The sequence below is a fragment of the Carassius auratus genome, chromosome 4, assembly GCF_003368295.1.
Source record: "Carassius auratus strain Wakin chromosome 4, ASM336829v1, whole genome shotgun sequence".
In the NCBI taxonomy this organism is placed as follows: Eukaryota; Metazoa; Chordata; class Actinopteri; order Cypriniformes; family Cyprinidae; genus Carassius; species Carassius auratus.
In genome coordinates, this window is record NC_039246.1 from 24,133,481 (window position 1) to 24,149,848 (window position 16,368).

At 38.7% G+C, this 16,368-nt stretch overlaps 1 protein-coding gene across 1 annotated transcript in view; it reads left to right on the forward strand.

Moving 5' to 3' along the window:
* The first annotated feature begins 1,631 nt into the window (after positions 1 to 1,631).
* LOC113063460 (PDZ domain-containing RING finger protein 4-like) overlaps positions 1,632 to 16,368 on the forward strand; it is a 29,572-nt gene continuing 14,835 nt past the window's right edge. The window contains exon 1 of the mRNA XM_026233886.1: positions 1,632 to 1,895. Coding sequence (XP_026089671.1) covers positions 1,827 to 1,895 — 69 coding nt within the window. The 5' untranslated portion in view covers positions 1,632 to 1,826. The remainder of the gene's footprint in view (positions 1,896 to 16,368) is intronic.

Genomic DNA, 16,368 nt, shown 5'->3' on the forward strand with positions numbered 1-16,368 from the left:
TTCTCTTTGTCGGGGTCTTCTTTGTGGATGTAACCATCTCCGAAGTTTGCACTGTGCGTCTGTTTGCCTCTAAATGTTACGGATTTTCGGTGTAACGGCCACGGTTCAGCTCGTCTGCGATCATCTTTGCAGCGTACATCTTCATTGAATTTTGATATCAGCTAGAGCTGGCCAGAGCACTGCATATTAAGTAGCCACGCTTCCCTCAGAGGGCGGGGGCAATAACAAAAGAAACAAAAGCCGGCTTATCCAGTATGGAAATACACAGACAATTAAACGTTCCTACTGCGCGCTAGAATCTCCGACAAACAACCTGATTTCAACCTCAAAATGTGGGCTTTTAAATATACCAATACTGCTATCTCAAACACGGAGAGGCTTCTTTGTGATCTCAACTAATAGATTCTGCAAAAAAACAAAAATCACCAATTTTGAAAAAAAAAAAATGCTTCTTTCTCATTTTGCTCGAAAGTTGTGCTGCCGACTTGTGTTACTGGTTTCCGTGACGGGTCACATATCTTAATTTGTGTTCCAAAGATGAACTTACAGGTTTGAAATGACATGAGGGTGAGTAATTAATGACATAATTTTAATTTTTGGGTAAACTATCCCTTTAACTAATATTGTAGTTTTAATGTCAGTACCAATGTTAAAAGCTGGGTGGTGAAGTTTGTAGTTTGTCTAGATGTTTTTTCAATGCTTATGACAAACTGTTCTATGGGATATAGGTTTTTGATGCCAATTTTAGCTTTGGATGTGACTTCAAGTCCTCCTGAACGGTTATGGTAAGCAAAAGATAGAAGCTCTTGCTGTCATCTTACTTTACTTGAGTCGCAAACTAAAGATTGGCGATGCGCAAACACATTGAAAGTTCATTACAATGACCACTAGGGTGGCGATTTGCAACCAGCAAAAACTGCACCAGAAGGCGATACATTCACAGCTAATCAGACGATATTTGATGTTCAATGTGCAGAAATAAGTGGTGAGGATTTGGACCAAAAAAATTTCACAGTGGCCCACACAGCAGGCATAGAATCTGGCACTGACAAAATGTCCTGTTGTGGCTCGTTAGGATAAAAACTCTGAGTTACATAAAAGAGATTTAACTCTTATTGGTGTATTGCATCATGTCTGGACTGGATACAGTGTTCACAAAATGGTTGAAATCCATTTTTGTCAACATTTATTCACTGTTCACTGAAAAACAAACCATTTATTCTCCTTTCACAAGGCCAATTCCTATTCATGAAATACAGCATCACAAATGACTGAGAAATGAACATCATAAATCAGTCACATAATAAATAAATAAATAAGTGTTATATGAACACGAGATGTATTTTTAGTTGCTCAGTTGGTGGTCATTACCATCTTATTTATTGCCTTGAGATAAATACCCATTTAAAAGTCATAGCACCTTCTAAGCATCGTCTTTTATGAATAACCAACAGATAGACATTATTATTCATGGACTAGAGTAGACGTAGTCATGTGCACTGAGCTTTAGAGGGAGGAATCTAAAGAGAGGGAGAGAGAGAGATGGGCGAGTGAGAGAAGGGGGGTGTGTCTCTATGAAAAGGGGTTTAGTACAGCGTGCGTGGATGACTGCTAGCTAGTGTGGATGAGAGAGGCACTGGGAGATCGAGGGGTATGAATTCTGCAGCATCAGGCAGGCCGGTCAGCGTGTGATTTTTCCCACAAAGAAGAGGGGGTGAGAGGTACCCACTGATGAGAGACGTTACTCAACGTTTGAGGGAAATCCCCGGTGTGCCCGTGTGTGTGCACTACTGCCAGAGATCTGTTGGGGGACCCGCGACGGCGAGATGGGCTGTAACCTGTGCACGCTGCAGAAGAGAGAAGAGCACTACAAGCTGCTGTATGAGATCGCACAGGTGAGTCGACTTGTTTAACCTACTCCTGAGAGCATTTTGAAGTTGAGTTAGGAGATCAGATGGGACCCTCCATGTAAGTTTCTACCTTCTCCAGAGATATGTTCCCTAGGCAATTTTGTCAGATGAATGGATCCACTTTTTTAGACTATGCATCCTGCAAATAAGAATAATGCATTTAGAACTAGTTGTTTCAAGGGACAGGATACTACTTCTAAAAGTAGTAGATGGGGAAGTCCTTTGTGCTCTTTTGGATACAACAGTCAGAGGGTGGATAGGAAGCGAAGTGGGAGAGATCAAGAGGTGCGGGAATGGAAAGGACTACAAGCTGGGATTCGAACTCTGGTCCAAGCATGCCCATGGGGCTATCGACTCCAAACCCTGTGTTTTAAAGACGTTCAGTTTGGTTCTAGTAGTTGTTATGTGTTTGGATCTCTTCTTGTGTGAGGAGTTTTTAGGGGAACTCTTTGTTTGTGTTGTGTGATGGATTCCCAACTGCACTGGGGACTTACCTGGAAGCATTTGTCAGGGATCAAAGGAAGTTTTGCAGTGCACACCCTTTACAACTGTTGTCATGTTCTTGTTCATTCCAGTACAGCTGTTGTACAAGATGCTCAAAGTTAGGAGAATGAGAATTTCAGATTTTACATGCTAGTGAAACTTGTTTTTCCATTATGTAGTTTCAAGTCAGAGTTAAATAAACTCTGCAAGCCTGAATAAAAAACAAATTGCAAAAACAACATTGATCATGATTAGTACCACTATGTTTCCAATCCTAGTCTCTACAGTTGACACCCACTGGAGATCTACAATATAACATATACTTAGAAATAGAGACTTGTTTAATACAATAGTGAAAGATCAATTTAGGGTTGATACTAGTCTGGCTCATCTCCTGCCTCCGCTCCTCTCCGAGCTGTAGAATTGCTCATGTTCCAGGCTGCACAGGAGGTCAAAGCTACTGAGCATCAAAAGTGCAAAATAATATTTTCATGTTGCTCTGATCACCGCCTCATTAAGCTGTTGTACAAAATGGCTTTAGTCCCTAATTAGATGGTTAGCTGTGCTTTTTGTCTGTGTGGAAGCCAATCTGGGAGATTATCCCTGTCGGCGACTGGACTGAGTTGATAGAAGTTTGATCCCTACTGCTTCAAAACGGTGGGATTGTGTTTAGAGTGACTTCTTGCTGATAGCGGAGCTGTAATGGCTCTGACTGGGAGTTTTGTACAAGAGCTTGTTCTTTTGTGGCACTGTAGAGTGAAGAGTGGCTGGTAGCATTTTTGTGTGTGGTGTGTTTCTGCTTTTACACCCTAGATTGTGTGTGTGTTTCTGGCTGGTTATGGTTTGCTTTTTGCTTGACATGAGATGACTTTTTATATGTCACATGTTGGTCCCTTTGTTGTAGCTCAGCTCCCAACGGAAGAACAAGAGAACGGGGAGAGAAAGGAATAATGCAATGTCTCCAGGAAGGATGAAGGTACTAGAGAAGGTTGAAAGGAAAGGGAAATCTAGATCTACTCTCTGTGGAGTGAATTCCCAAGCTGAAGCGAAAGTGTGTCAAGGAAGCGTTGCCTCAGATGTTTCTGTTATTTATGCAGTTAAAATTTTCCAGCTTTTAGGTTCGTGAGAACAAATCAAAGAAAATATTGCTCTGTGTTATTGAAGTCACATGAAGAAGCAGACATGGATCAACACAAACACACGCCTACACTGCAATTTCACGCCCCCTGACAATTTTGACACCATTCTTGGCAGCACAGCCCCGTTAGCCCTAGTGGTCTGTGAGATTTATGAGTTTAGTGTGAGTGTTCGCCCCTCAACGGGCTCACCATGGAAATGTATTCGTCTTTCTTTGTTGGGTACGTTACAAAGATCCATAATCCAGCACTCTTTCCCTCTCTCTTACTCTAGGTCTCGGAGGACTTGGCTGAACGTGTGTTCAGCAAGATCAAGTTTTAGATTGTAGGGTCTGAGCCATTTCACCTTAATTTGGCTGGCGGATGAAACTGGCAAAATCTCTGTGATTAGCTGCTGTTTATCCATCGTGATGTAATATGTGATGTCCTTTCAAGTCTTATTACAGATGACTTGATCTGAGGGTGATGTAAACACTCTATGATATCAGGTAACCTTTCAAAATGGCAGCTTTTGAGAATCTGCTGTAGAAAACAGTACAGCAAACTTAAAACATTATGGTGGATGCATTAATACACAGTGATTGTGTAAAAGTATGTGAACTCTTGGATATCTTCATAATATGGTCACTTACTTGACCAAACTGTGAATAAATGGCATAACACTGTAACTAGTATTTTTTTACTTCATTGCACGAGTTCTCAGAGTTTTAGCTTGATTTTCTTCATCAGAAATTAAAAAAGGTCAAACCAGTGTGATGAACATATGACTTAGCATGTTGTTACTACGGCAACTCTGATTTTACTTAATGTTGTCTACTGCTAGGCTAAATGTGAAAGGTGCACAGACTCAGAGTCAGGCAACTAAATGTAAATGCATTTATTTCTCCAGTAATCTCTAAAACTCTAGTAACTGCTGATCAGCGAATCTGTATAAGCATGAGGTGATAGAGGCTATTTCACTCAGTCAAGCTGAAACACTGAGGCTCAAGGGAGCCATGCAGTTTATGGTCCTGGTCAGGATCCCTTATGGGGACAGATGCTCAGTGTAATTTCCAGTCTGTGGATAAGCTTGGGAGGAGAAGGAGTGATATCACCTCCCACTCATTTACTCTCACTCAGATGCTCATTTTTAGCATCTGCAGTTCCATGAATTTCAGAGATATCTTGGCAAGCACAGAAGTAGAAATTAGCAGGAATTGCGTCAATGACATTTGTTATTTATAATTCACCTTGTTCTAAAAGATCTTCTCCAAACTCCAAATGTGATTTTTTATTAACATGAAAAAGCTGGCGGCAGTTTGCTTCTGCGCCCCCTACAGTGGCCATCGATGGTCAGAGGAAGTGCTGGTCTCGAGAGCACTAACAACCATATGGTTCTGGACCTGTGCGAGTGATTTGGGCAGTCAGTGTATCGCAGCCTTCAAGTTTAATGGGCCTCCAGATGGAGGACAACCTTTAGAGAGACCTGCCAAAAGAAACTGGCTTTTGTGAGTGTGTAAGATTGAGTTTTGAGTGTGTATGTGTGTAAGGATGCTTCACACTCCCGCCTGAACCAAGGACTCTCTTATTGGCATCGTCACTGTTGGGCCGCGTCCCCTGTCTCTGTCTCAGAACACCCTCATTTATCTTCCTGTCCCGGAGCCTTTTTCTAAATGATGCTCCTTGCTGATGAAATGTGATGGGTGTGGAACAAAAGAAGGGAAAGACGGAGAAACATGTAGTTTTGATTGATCTAGTGAGTGTGTTGGATGATAAGCCTGTCTGATAGCACAGACCCCGAGGTGATCATATCAGCAGACCCTGCCAACTCCAGCCCAGGCGAAGCGCGTGTGTGTGCATTTGATGGAAATCTCATTTAAAGCCCATATCATTCTTTTTGGCTCTAGCATGCATGGAATGATTGTATAATTATTGCTAAAAATAGACTCTACTCTCTCAGTGGTCCAGGTGATTTTCTGCTTTAGTGAGATGACAGATGCTGAGTTCATCTTTTTCTCCTGATCTGGAAAGAGAGCAGATGACCTCATCTAAACCCGTGTCTCATGTCATTTATGCAGCTACTGATCTTCCTTACCAGACACACCATATTACCTGCTATTGTGTGAGTGGTTTTATGTTTACTGCATACCAGTTTTTAGACTCCATGTGAATATGCAGAAGTTTATCCTGGCTTTGCACACATGAACAGATCTATGATAGTGTGATTAATTTTTATTTAATTTAGTAAATGAAATTAGTCACCTTTGTTAGGGATGAAATATTTTTCATACGGTACATTATCATTATTTGATGCCTAAATTCACATGCATTATTTTTTATTTTTATGTGTGTTAAATTGTTAATTTATTTAGACAAAATACTAAAGAATGTTTATATTTTCTATTTTTTGGTTATCAGCATTAGCATAATATCAGTTTTTTAGGTATTGGCCCCAATTTCAGTTATGTTTGTGCAAGGTTGCACTCTGCTAAACCTTTTTCTTAACTGTTTTTAAAAGATTTTTCTAAGTTGTATAGCATCAACTGCAATAACAAGTGCCAACAGGGTAATTATAGTTGCTGTTACTGTCTCAGGATTGAGATTATTGGGATTTTACACTTCTGTCTGATCTGCTTTCCTATGTCTGTCTTTCAAGAGAAAATATGAGGTGACCTTTTCTTTTTTGTGTTATTTCATTTTAAAAAGTGCAGGCTTGACCTTTACATCCGTATAACAAACCCACTCGACCAGTCAGACCCTCTCATTCAAGGTCTTCACTATGAACCCCTTTCGCTACTTTTGTTTTTTCCAATATACCAATGTGCCATACACCACCTTTGCAGACACATTAGCTATGCAATGCAAAAATGTACTTTGCATCAACCAGACACTGCAGGAGATTTATTGCATATAGGTTTTAACTCACACCTCCCCTTTAAAGATTGCAGTTTTTTTTTCTAAGTAGGCCAAGTTGCAGTTAATATCATTTTATTGTTTATTTTGCCCTTTCAGAACTTATGAACTCCTTTTTGAAATTATGAACTCCCAAAAAAAAAAAAAACTGATGAATATATAAAACTTGTCATTTTATATTGATCCTCTCTTTTTCATTCTTAGAAGACAACCAAAGTCCAGTTTCAGTAGAAGAGGTAATAAAAGTTCTTTGTCTTTAACTGCAGAGGAGATGACCTGCTTGTCTGCCCTAGACACACTGGTGTGTAATTAGTGCTGGGCTTCAGAGCTGATTGGTAATTATAAAAAGTTATGGACTTTTGTCTTTCCTTCATCATGCAATCCTCTGTGAGTTGGCCCAATTGGCAAGTCAAAAGGGGCTGATTACACCTCTGTCACACATGGGTGCTGCACGAATGAAACTCAGGGCATTAAATCTTCATACCACTGTTCACTTGACTTGATGACGAGAACTGGTGTGATGAATGTAGCATTAAAAAACACAGAAAGATCTTTGCTTTATGTCACTTAGGCCTTAAGATAATGTTGATCAATAACAAAATAGCTCTGTTTTCCACGATCCAATTGATTTCCTATGGATAAAATCAACCTTAATGGTTTTCCCCCACAATTTGACTGGAATTTAAATCTGATTGTTTTGGATTTATTTATTTATTAGATGATGTTGAATATTTGACTGTGAATGCAAATTTCTTCTGTTTTTACACTAGATTACGTTTGCCATAATATAACATGGATTTTAAAATGCTAATAATTGAATAGAACTCCAATTTAATCTTCAGCATAACACAAGTTGAGTCTTTTATTTGTCTCACTGTACATTTATAATGTTGTAATGCTTAAAATTACATGTAGCTTTAGTTTCTAGTGCTTAATTCTTAGTTTATTTAGATAACATTATCATATAACTGATTTCCTAAAAGTAAAATCAACCTAAAGGTTTTTTGTTTGTTTTGTTTTTTTACACACAGAATATAATCTTGAATAAATCAAGCTATTAAAAGTGGTTTCAAATGGCAATTCGCATTGACTTTAAATAAGGTTGTTATCGTTGATTTGTTCTATAATGATTGGGTCTATAGAGCAGGTTTATGGTGCACTGGAGGATTGTGGATTGATCCAGTTGTAATTAACACACAATTCGTAGTACTTACGTCTCGATGACAATTCCTAATATCCCATCTGGCCAAAGACACAGGGAGGAAATAATGTGTGTGTCTGCTGCTGCTAGTGTATTGTGGAGCATTACAGTTCGAGAGCTCTTCAGATCATTTATGAGTTATGTGTGATGTATCTGCAATATTAAAACAATCTGTGAGCACTGCAGTTCAGCCCAGTAGCGCAGTTACTTGGTAAGATTGTTATGCGGATCAAATAATAAAGCATCTGTGTGTGCAAGGTTAAGGCACAGGAATAGATCTCAGTGGCTTCTTGTGTCTGTACGGCACGCGAAACGTGGATGATACCCCTCCCCCACCCACTTTCTGTCTGTTCTTTTGTTCTTGCAAAGGTGAGACATTTTCTGAGAGAAAACAGACAGCAGAAGCCTGAGGAATTATGGGATGCTGAAATTGCAGTGTTTATCAGAGACTAATTTCAGTATAACTTCACAGTTCACACTGTTAGTACATTTGAACGCACTATTGGAATTAAAGTATTGAGAGAGACCTTGTGTCTTTGCAGATATGGCGATAGCATCTGGCAATAGCAGACAGGATGGGATGCATTTCACCTTTCATCACACACGTCTCACACACACACACACATACATACAGGGAGGTCACTGCTCCTGTCTGTTCCTCTTGGCTGGCCTCGGCCCCCTGTGTGAGTGACAGTCTGTCAGTGCGAGACACAAACTGGCCCGGGTCAGTTCCTCTGAGTCTGACACCAGCACACTGTGACATCCTTAATTCAACAGCAATGATGAGCTGCTATTACTCAAACATTCCTTGTTTATGTGTTGAACATTAACAACAATCATGCATTTCTGAAGGGTTGAGATTTTGACTGTTTTTCCATGTTAAAACTTGAAAATTAATTCTTGCCGCTTTTTAAAATACCTTTTATGTGTAGATTTTATTGCTGTACTCTTGTGCCAGAAACTTAAATGTGAAAATCCATAAAATATTATTACAGATTTATTGTTTTAAAAACGGTAGTAGTGCAATAATCAGAACCAATGCATTTAATCTAAAATGAAGCACTTGTAATTTTGTCAATTACAAAAAGTGTGAAAATATTGTTTATGGTAAAAGAAACTGGTAAGAGAAGTGTTTGAGTTTATTTTTGAAAAATCCACCGAGCCAGAAGTTGTCTATGGTTGAAGAAACACACAGTCTTTCATATCTGGTTTGGTTGTAATTTTTTGCACTGATTCTGTAAGAGTGTAAATGTCATATTGATGATGCAGATCTAATTTCCTTGTCATTTCTTGTCACTCAGGTTTTTTCCCTCATTGAGTCCAAACCTGCATGTCTTGGAAGGGTTCTGTATGTTCATTCATTCCTGTGACTATCAAATTTGAGTTGGGTTTTTAGTGTGCTTGAAAAGTCATTAGCAGCTCTCTGAGGTCTCCTGCACCGTCCGTTTGCATATTAAGTATCAAGCGGCCCATCTGTGGGGCACACCGCGGAGTCTCCATTCTGTAACCAGATCTGCTCTCTGAAACATCAGTAGGTTAAGTAGTTTTGTGTCCTATTTTTTGCTTTCATATACAGCTTGGGCAGACTAAAGCATACAGAAGAGACTGGGGCCAGTTTCCACACAGGGATGTTGTCACAAGAGCCAATTATTAAGGTTTTTAAGATTAGAAGTTATAGTATGCGTGTGTTTACCCAAGGAAGTGGTTTTGTATGTTGGTTTCATGCATCTACTTCAAAGCTCTCTTAAATTAAAATTAGAAATTAGAATCATTGTTTGAACTGTATAAATCTTATACGGTAAAGCTATTTAATAATTTGTTTTTATTTATTTGTTTTGTAAACTTACTTATAATAAATCTAATAAATTGACAAAAAATAAATCTATATTTAGAAATATTGACTGGAGTCAAAAGTGTTAATATACAACAAATATTATATTATATTATATTATATTATATTATATTATATTATATTATATTATATTATATTATATTATATTATATTATATTATATTATATTTTCATTTTAATTAAATCTACATAGATGACTGGTAAAAATGTCTGATTATCCCACATTTATTTGATTAACTGATTGATTGATTGATTGATTGAATAAAATGTTTTTTTTTTCCCTTTGTATTTGTATTTACACAATAATTGAATATGTTTACATTGATAAATATTAAGTCTCCAGTGTCTCTCCTATCCTTGCTCTGTCCTACAAAACATTTTTTTCTTTTTATTTGCTCATTCAAATTCGTCCATGTCTATTTCTGATTAGCCAATTACGGCCAATTCATAGTTGAAGTCATCCGTTGAGCAACTGTAAAAGCAGGCGTTGACTGACTGCCGACTGGCTGAATGGAGGTAAATTGCACTGCGAAACAAGCCAGCGTGCCGTGCATTATGGGCCTGTTTGAATAAGAGACGATCTTTAAGCAAGTGTGTGTTTGGATGTCCATTCACACACATCTGACGTGCTCTTGAAGATTGTTCAGGTGTGAAGGCGTGTGTTATTTTTCTATCTGCCTATAGCGGAATCCGACTGCACACATGAGGAATAATGCTAATTGGCATGTAACAGGAAGAGCCGGGAATTACACACACATTCAGGGAGAGAAAAAAAAATCTCACGGCTGGTAGCTCATTAAAGGGTTGTTATAATTTGATTTAAATCTGTCGTTCACACATTGAACAACTCGCAGAATGTACATGGTTTTATTCAGAAGGTGTAGGTTTGCATATTAAATACTGTGTTTGTGTGCCTGTTTATTTGATTAATCTTCATATTGGGCTTCAGGTTTGATGGGGAGCAGATGTCGGTTTTGGACGTGCCATGTGCCACACCTGTAGTGGTGAATTAGTTACACGCAGAGCATGACTGACCCATGCCAGCCCACGCTCAGCTGCCAGACGCATTCATCAGGCTTTGGATCTGCAATCGTGGGATGCAGGACAAAAGATTAGCACACAATAATGTGGTCTTTGATTAGTATGTTTTTGTCTAGAAATGTGTTTGAATTGGCAAGTGTGCAACACCACTTTTTATTCCTTGGAAATGATGGTAAAGTACATCAACAGGAGTTTGATTTGTACTTTGACAGTGCTGACAACTAGGACTCACTCAGGTTACTAGCATATTAAGTTTAGAACTCAGAAATGAACTTTATCCGTTGTCAGAATGAATGAAAGTCTCTGGTACAGGCTCTGACCGCCTCTTGAACTCTGATACATTGGATTATAAAGCAGTTACCGTATCCCTCCATTGATTTGATTTAGAAATATTGCTTTGTACATGGTGTGTGCATGTGTTTGTCTATGTATATGGCTATTGTTTGTGGTGCTCCTGCCTGTAATGATGGCAGATGTAAGGTTAATCTGTGTGTAATGTGTGTAGGAGGAAGTAGCAGACAATACACCGGACACACTACAGTGCATCTATTAAAAGTCAGTCTGAAAAGGGAGACACATGAATGAAGTTCACAGTGGAAGATAATCCAGTACATTAGACTCTTTACTAGAACACTAAATCTATCTGTTTTTCTTTGTTTTTCATTCAATCTATGTAACGTTTTTAGTTTACAATCTTTCTGGCATGCTTTTTTTTTTAATTGTTTTATTTTGTGCCCTGCTCTGCTATTTATTTATTTATAATTATTGTTATATATTTGTATATTTAAATATAAAATGATCATACGTTTTATTCTTTTTAAAATTATTTTATTATTATTAAATCATTCATGCATTCATGATAAGCAACGTAAAATGGAAAGCTCAGTAACATGGCAACATCAAACTATATTGATATCAAATGGAAGTTGATTTGTGTGGTTAGGCTAGCTACAGCATGCAGAGCATTCCAAACCAGTCACTTATGAGATTCTACTGTACGTCTGCCTTAAAAGTCAGCTCACTAGGCTTTGGAATAGAGCTGGCATCTCTCTAGAGAAGAGTCCTTCATTAAAGTCATTAGTGAGGCATTGTGGGACACTCCTACCAGCGAAATCAGCTGAAATAATGAAGCATACCCACTTGAAACCACAAATAACCCTCTGATCTGTCTCTCCTGCTCTTTCTCTGGCTCAGCCTGACTGCAGTTCCCATAACTCTCCTTGGCTCGCTTGACTGATTCCTCAGGCGCTTTAAGGCTGAGACACCAGGTTCATTGGCCTTCAGGAACAATCAGTAGTTTTCAGCATTAGGTCAAGTGAGAGTCAGCATATACAAAAAAGACAGGTTTAACCCTGAACCTTTGGTCTTCCCTCCTTTTATTGTTGTATTGCATAGCCTTGTTCTGTTGAGGTGATGGTTATGATTAATGTCGGCTTGTTCCACAGCATTTTCGCCATGACATTTATTAGTGAACCTTGAAGTGAACTCAACAGCAAAACCAATAGCTAAATTCAGGCCTTGGTCCAGGTTTTTGCTTCAGTATGGATCAATGGTTTTGAGGGTTGGTACAGTAGATTTAAACTTGAAGTGTGCTTATTTATATATATATATATATATATATATATATATATATATATATATATATATATATATATATATATATATATATATATATATATATACAATGATTTAAAAAAATGCTATGAATTCGTGCTAGTCGTTTTGGTGTAGTGTTTTCACATATCATATAGTAGATTTTGGACACAGTGATTGGCTCCGGCGTGAGTCTGGGGAAGGGGCTATCTATTTTTCAGTTGCAGATGGGGGAAGTGTTTGGGAAACCTATTTGAAGTGTGGATTGAAATATCTAATCTACTGATCTGCTATTTAAGCTTAACATGCTAGTAACATGCTAACCATGTTAGCAACATGCTAGTAACAGGCTAACCCTGCTAGAAAAATTTTTGTGACATGCTAGTAACTTGTAAATCATGTTAACAGCATGCTAGTGACATGCTAATCATGCTATAAATATGTTTACAACTTGCTAAACATGTTAGAAACATGGTAATCATGCTGGAAAAATGCTAGTAACTTGCTTATCATGTTAAAACATGTTAACAACATGATAGTGATATAAGAAACTTGTTAGTAACATGGTAGTAACTTAAGGCTAACAACATGCAAATTATACTAAAGACATGCTAGTAACTTGCTAATCATGTTAACAAAATGTTAATCATGTTAAAACATATTAAAAACATGTTAACTACATGCTAATCATGTTATGTACTAAATCATATTAGCTACATACTATCAACGTCTATCTAATCTATCTAAACATTCAAACTTCAAGCATTTACAACTGATTCAAACTTTCAGACAAAGTTTTTTCACGCCAACTTCAAAGTTTGTTTACTCATCTAGTTTCTTTTGGAATTTCTAGTGCTAAACCAACCCTGATGAAATCCATTAGTGACCAGGAAGAGCAATAAGTCTCTACATTTTGAAACATGTTAGGTTTAAGGCCTGGAAATAGGGCAGGCGATGTGGTCAAAGAGACACAACCCTGTCAAAAATCACTACTCATTCTGAGAATATCTCATTCATTCACACTCCTGTAAACTATAATGGAAAAATATTTCCCTACGCCTAGATTCAGTACACATACTCTATGACAGTATGTGGTATGATTGTATGTATTGAGAGTGCTTCCGTCGGGTTATTGTAGTGAGACACTGAGACTAAATAAACGTTTGTTGATGCAGTTTGTCATAACCCATGTCATCCATGGCTGGGTCCTGCTGAAGCGCTCATTAGTTAGACATACACAGCTCTGTGTGATATATGTGCCTGTTATTTTAAATGCATTATTTATTTTTGTACCTGAAAATATAGAAGAATGAGAGGCATTTATTCTCAGAGGATCAAACCAAGGTTGGTGCTAATGGAGAATTTAATTATGTTGTGAAAGATAGACATTTGCCTGCAGGGTGAACTCTGTCATCGTTGTAGTCAAACTCCCAATGCCTGATTTCCACAGAATATATATTGCCACCGAAAAACTCTTTGAGGAGTAATTCTTTGTCCCTAAAGAGGAATTTTAATTTAACGCAAAAAAAGCACATGCATAAGCAATAGCAGTGGAGACGGTTGAATCTCTATGGTGATACTCTGTAATCACAGATACTTATGTGGGAATACTGTGTATGTGATATGCTTATTAAAAATGGAAACAGTGGGGGAAGACCTGTACTTGCAGATGCTTATGCCTTCCTAAGTGTTACGTCTTATTTCTATAGTATAAATAGGTTTAGAATAATTAAGATGAAGTTTGTAATAGCATTTGGTTGTAACAGCCACACCAAACAGAGTTGCAAAAATAATTGTTTTCAAACAGGTTTCCCTGTTCTCCTCACCTACCATAAGTTATACAACTAATAAAACTATTAGAAAACTGTTAACATTTTTTGTGTTTTTAACTATAATTTGAATATTAGATGTGAAACTTAAATGAATATTAGAAATGTTGCCTTGGCAGCAAACTGAAATAATGTAATACATATTGAAGTACTAAAACTAGGTAAACTAAAACAGAAAACAGAAATAGAAATGAATCCAATAGTCATTAGAAAACAATAAAAGAGGCACATAAAAAAATGATTAAAACCCGAAATTAAACATAAAAAAGTTCAATATAAATCAATAATAGTATATAAATATCAGTAAAACTGTAACTAAAATGAAAACAAATCAAATTAGGAATCTAGAAAAAAATCTAACAAGCACATAAAATTATTAAAACGTAAACTAAAATTACAATGAAAACAAAAAAAGCAAAATATAAAAGCAAGAATAGTACATAAATAACACTAAAATAACACTGAATGTCACTGGATGGATAAAGTTGTTTTAGCATTTTGCAAATACTGTATTTGTTATACAGTATAAATAATATTTATTTTAAATACTGTATTTGTTATTTAAATCATATTTAAATATTGTTTCAATATAATCAAATATAAAATATTTTAATTGAAAACATTTTGCTTGTTCAATTTAATGATTGTCAAACTGATAATTTTCACACTGAGTTCATAGTGGTTGAAAATGTGGGTATGTGCCATAGAGTCTGATTTGAATTAATTACCCCAAGTTATTATCATAACTAATCTGCTCAATTTACTTTTTTGTTTGCAATCTGTTTAGTATGCTTGGATTCTACTTATAATGAGACCAAAATGCCTTTTTGTTGCCACACATCGACAGTAATTTGCACCAAATTTCACTTATACAGAAATCCCTTGCACTTTTTTTCTCCTCATCTCTCACTCAGTCATGCGTTTCGCTGGGGGACTAATTGCCTCTCATTAATTTCTTGCCACGTTGATTAATCAGCGCAGAGACGACATGGAAAATAGCATATGCAAATGGTTAATAGTCTTTTTTGAATATCTGAATAGTTAACATCACGGCAAGTTAGTTATCAGTCTCTGAGTTAATCTAATGAAGAAAATGAATTAGAATAATAACAGTGTCATGATTCTGCCCTCGTGTCCTTGATTTTTCCTAGTCTTGAGGCAGGATCATGACAGACCCATGTTTTGTGTACAAGCGCATGGCCTTGTCTTTGGGCCATGTGCTTGTGTTGTCTCGTTCCCTTGCCCCGCCCCCCTTGTTATCCTAGTCGTGTCGTGATTGTCCTATCTGTAACACCTGTCGTGTCTTGATTAGTACCCCTATTTAGATCTCCTAGTGTGCTCTGTCTTGCGTCGGTTCATTGTCATTGTGATTGTACCTGTGATTGTACCTCAACTGTGTTTCTCAGATGTGTTCCACACTTGTGATTGTTCCTCTGAAGTCCCTGTATAACCGTGAGTGTTAGTTGTAGTCAGTGTTCTCCTGTTTTGAGTCTTTGTTTATCTTGTCGAGTCAGTCTTATTTAGTATTGCTGTATTTGCCCTAGTCCTGTTTTCCCCCTCGTGGGTTTTGTTTTCCCCTTTTTTGTAATAAACCCTTTGTTTGAGAATCCCTGTCTGCACCTGAGTTCCTCCCTTACCAAAACCCTGACAGAATGAACCGACCACAATGGAACTCAGCAGACAGGAGGCAATGCTGGATGCCCGTGCCAGCAACGTTGAGAGCTGGCGTGCCCGTGCCAGCAGCGTTGAGAGCTGGCGTGCCCGTGCCAGCAGCGTCGAGAGCTGGCGTGCCCGTGCCAGCAGCGTCGAGAGCTGGCGTGCCCGTGCCAGCAGCGTCGAGAGCTGGCGTGCCCGTGCCAGCAGCGTCGAGAGCTGGCGTGCCCGTGCCAGCAGCGTCGAGAGCTGGCGTGCCCGAGCCAGCAGCGGTGGGCGTGCCCGAGCCAGCAGTGGTGGGCGTGCCCGAGCCAGCAGCGGTGGGCGTGCCCGAGCCAGCAGCGGTGAGCGTGCCCGAGCCAGCAGCGGTGAGCGTGCCCGAGCCAGCAGCGGTGAGCGTGCCCGAGCCAGCAGCGGTGAGCGTGCCCGAGCCAGCAGCGGTGAGCGTGCCCGAGCCAGCAGCGGTGAGCGTGCCCGAGCCAGCAGCGAGGAGCGCTGGCGTGCCCGAGCCGGCAAAACAGAAAGCCGTATTCAAGTCTGCAGTCGTGAGAGCGGAGGAGAGAGCCGCGGCCGACTCTGCAGCAAAGACTCTTGTGCTGTCTGTCTCATCTCGTAAGGAGATGCCTATTGTCCTAGCTGCTAAAGCATTTTCTGATTATTTGTCCCGTCTTGTCCAAATTTTAGAAATCCCCGTCAGTCCTGTCTTGTCCCCTGACCCTGTCCCCAGAAGTCCCAAATGTCCAGCCGTTGTCTCCCCGTGTCCTGTTGATGTGGCCCCG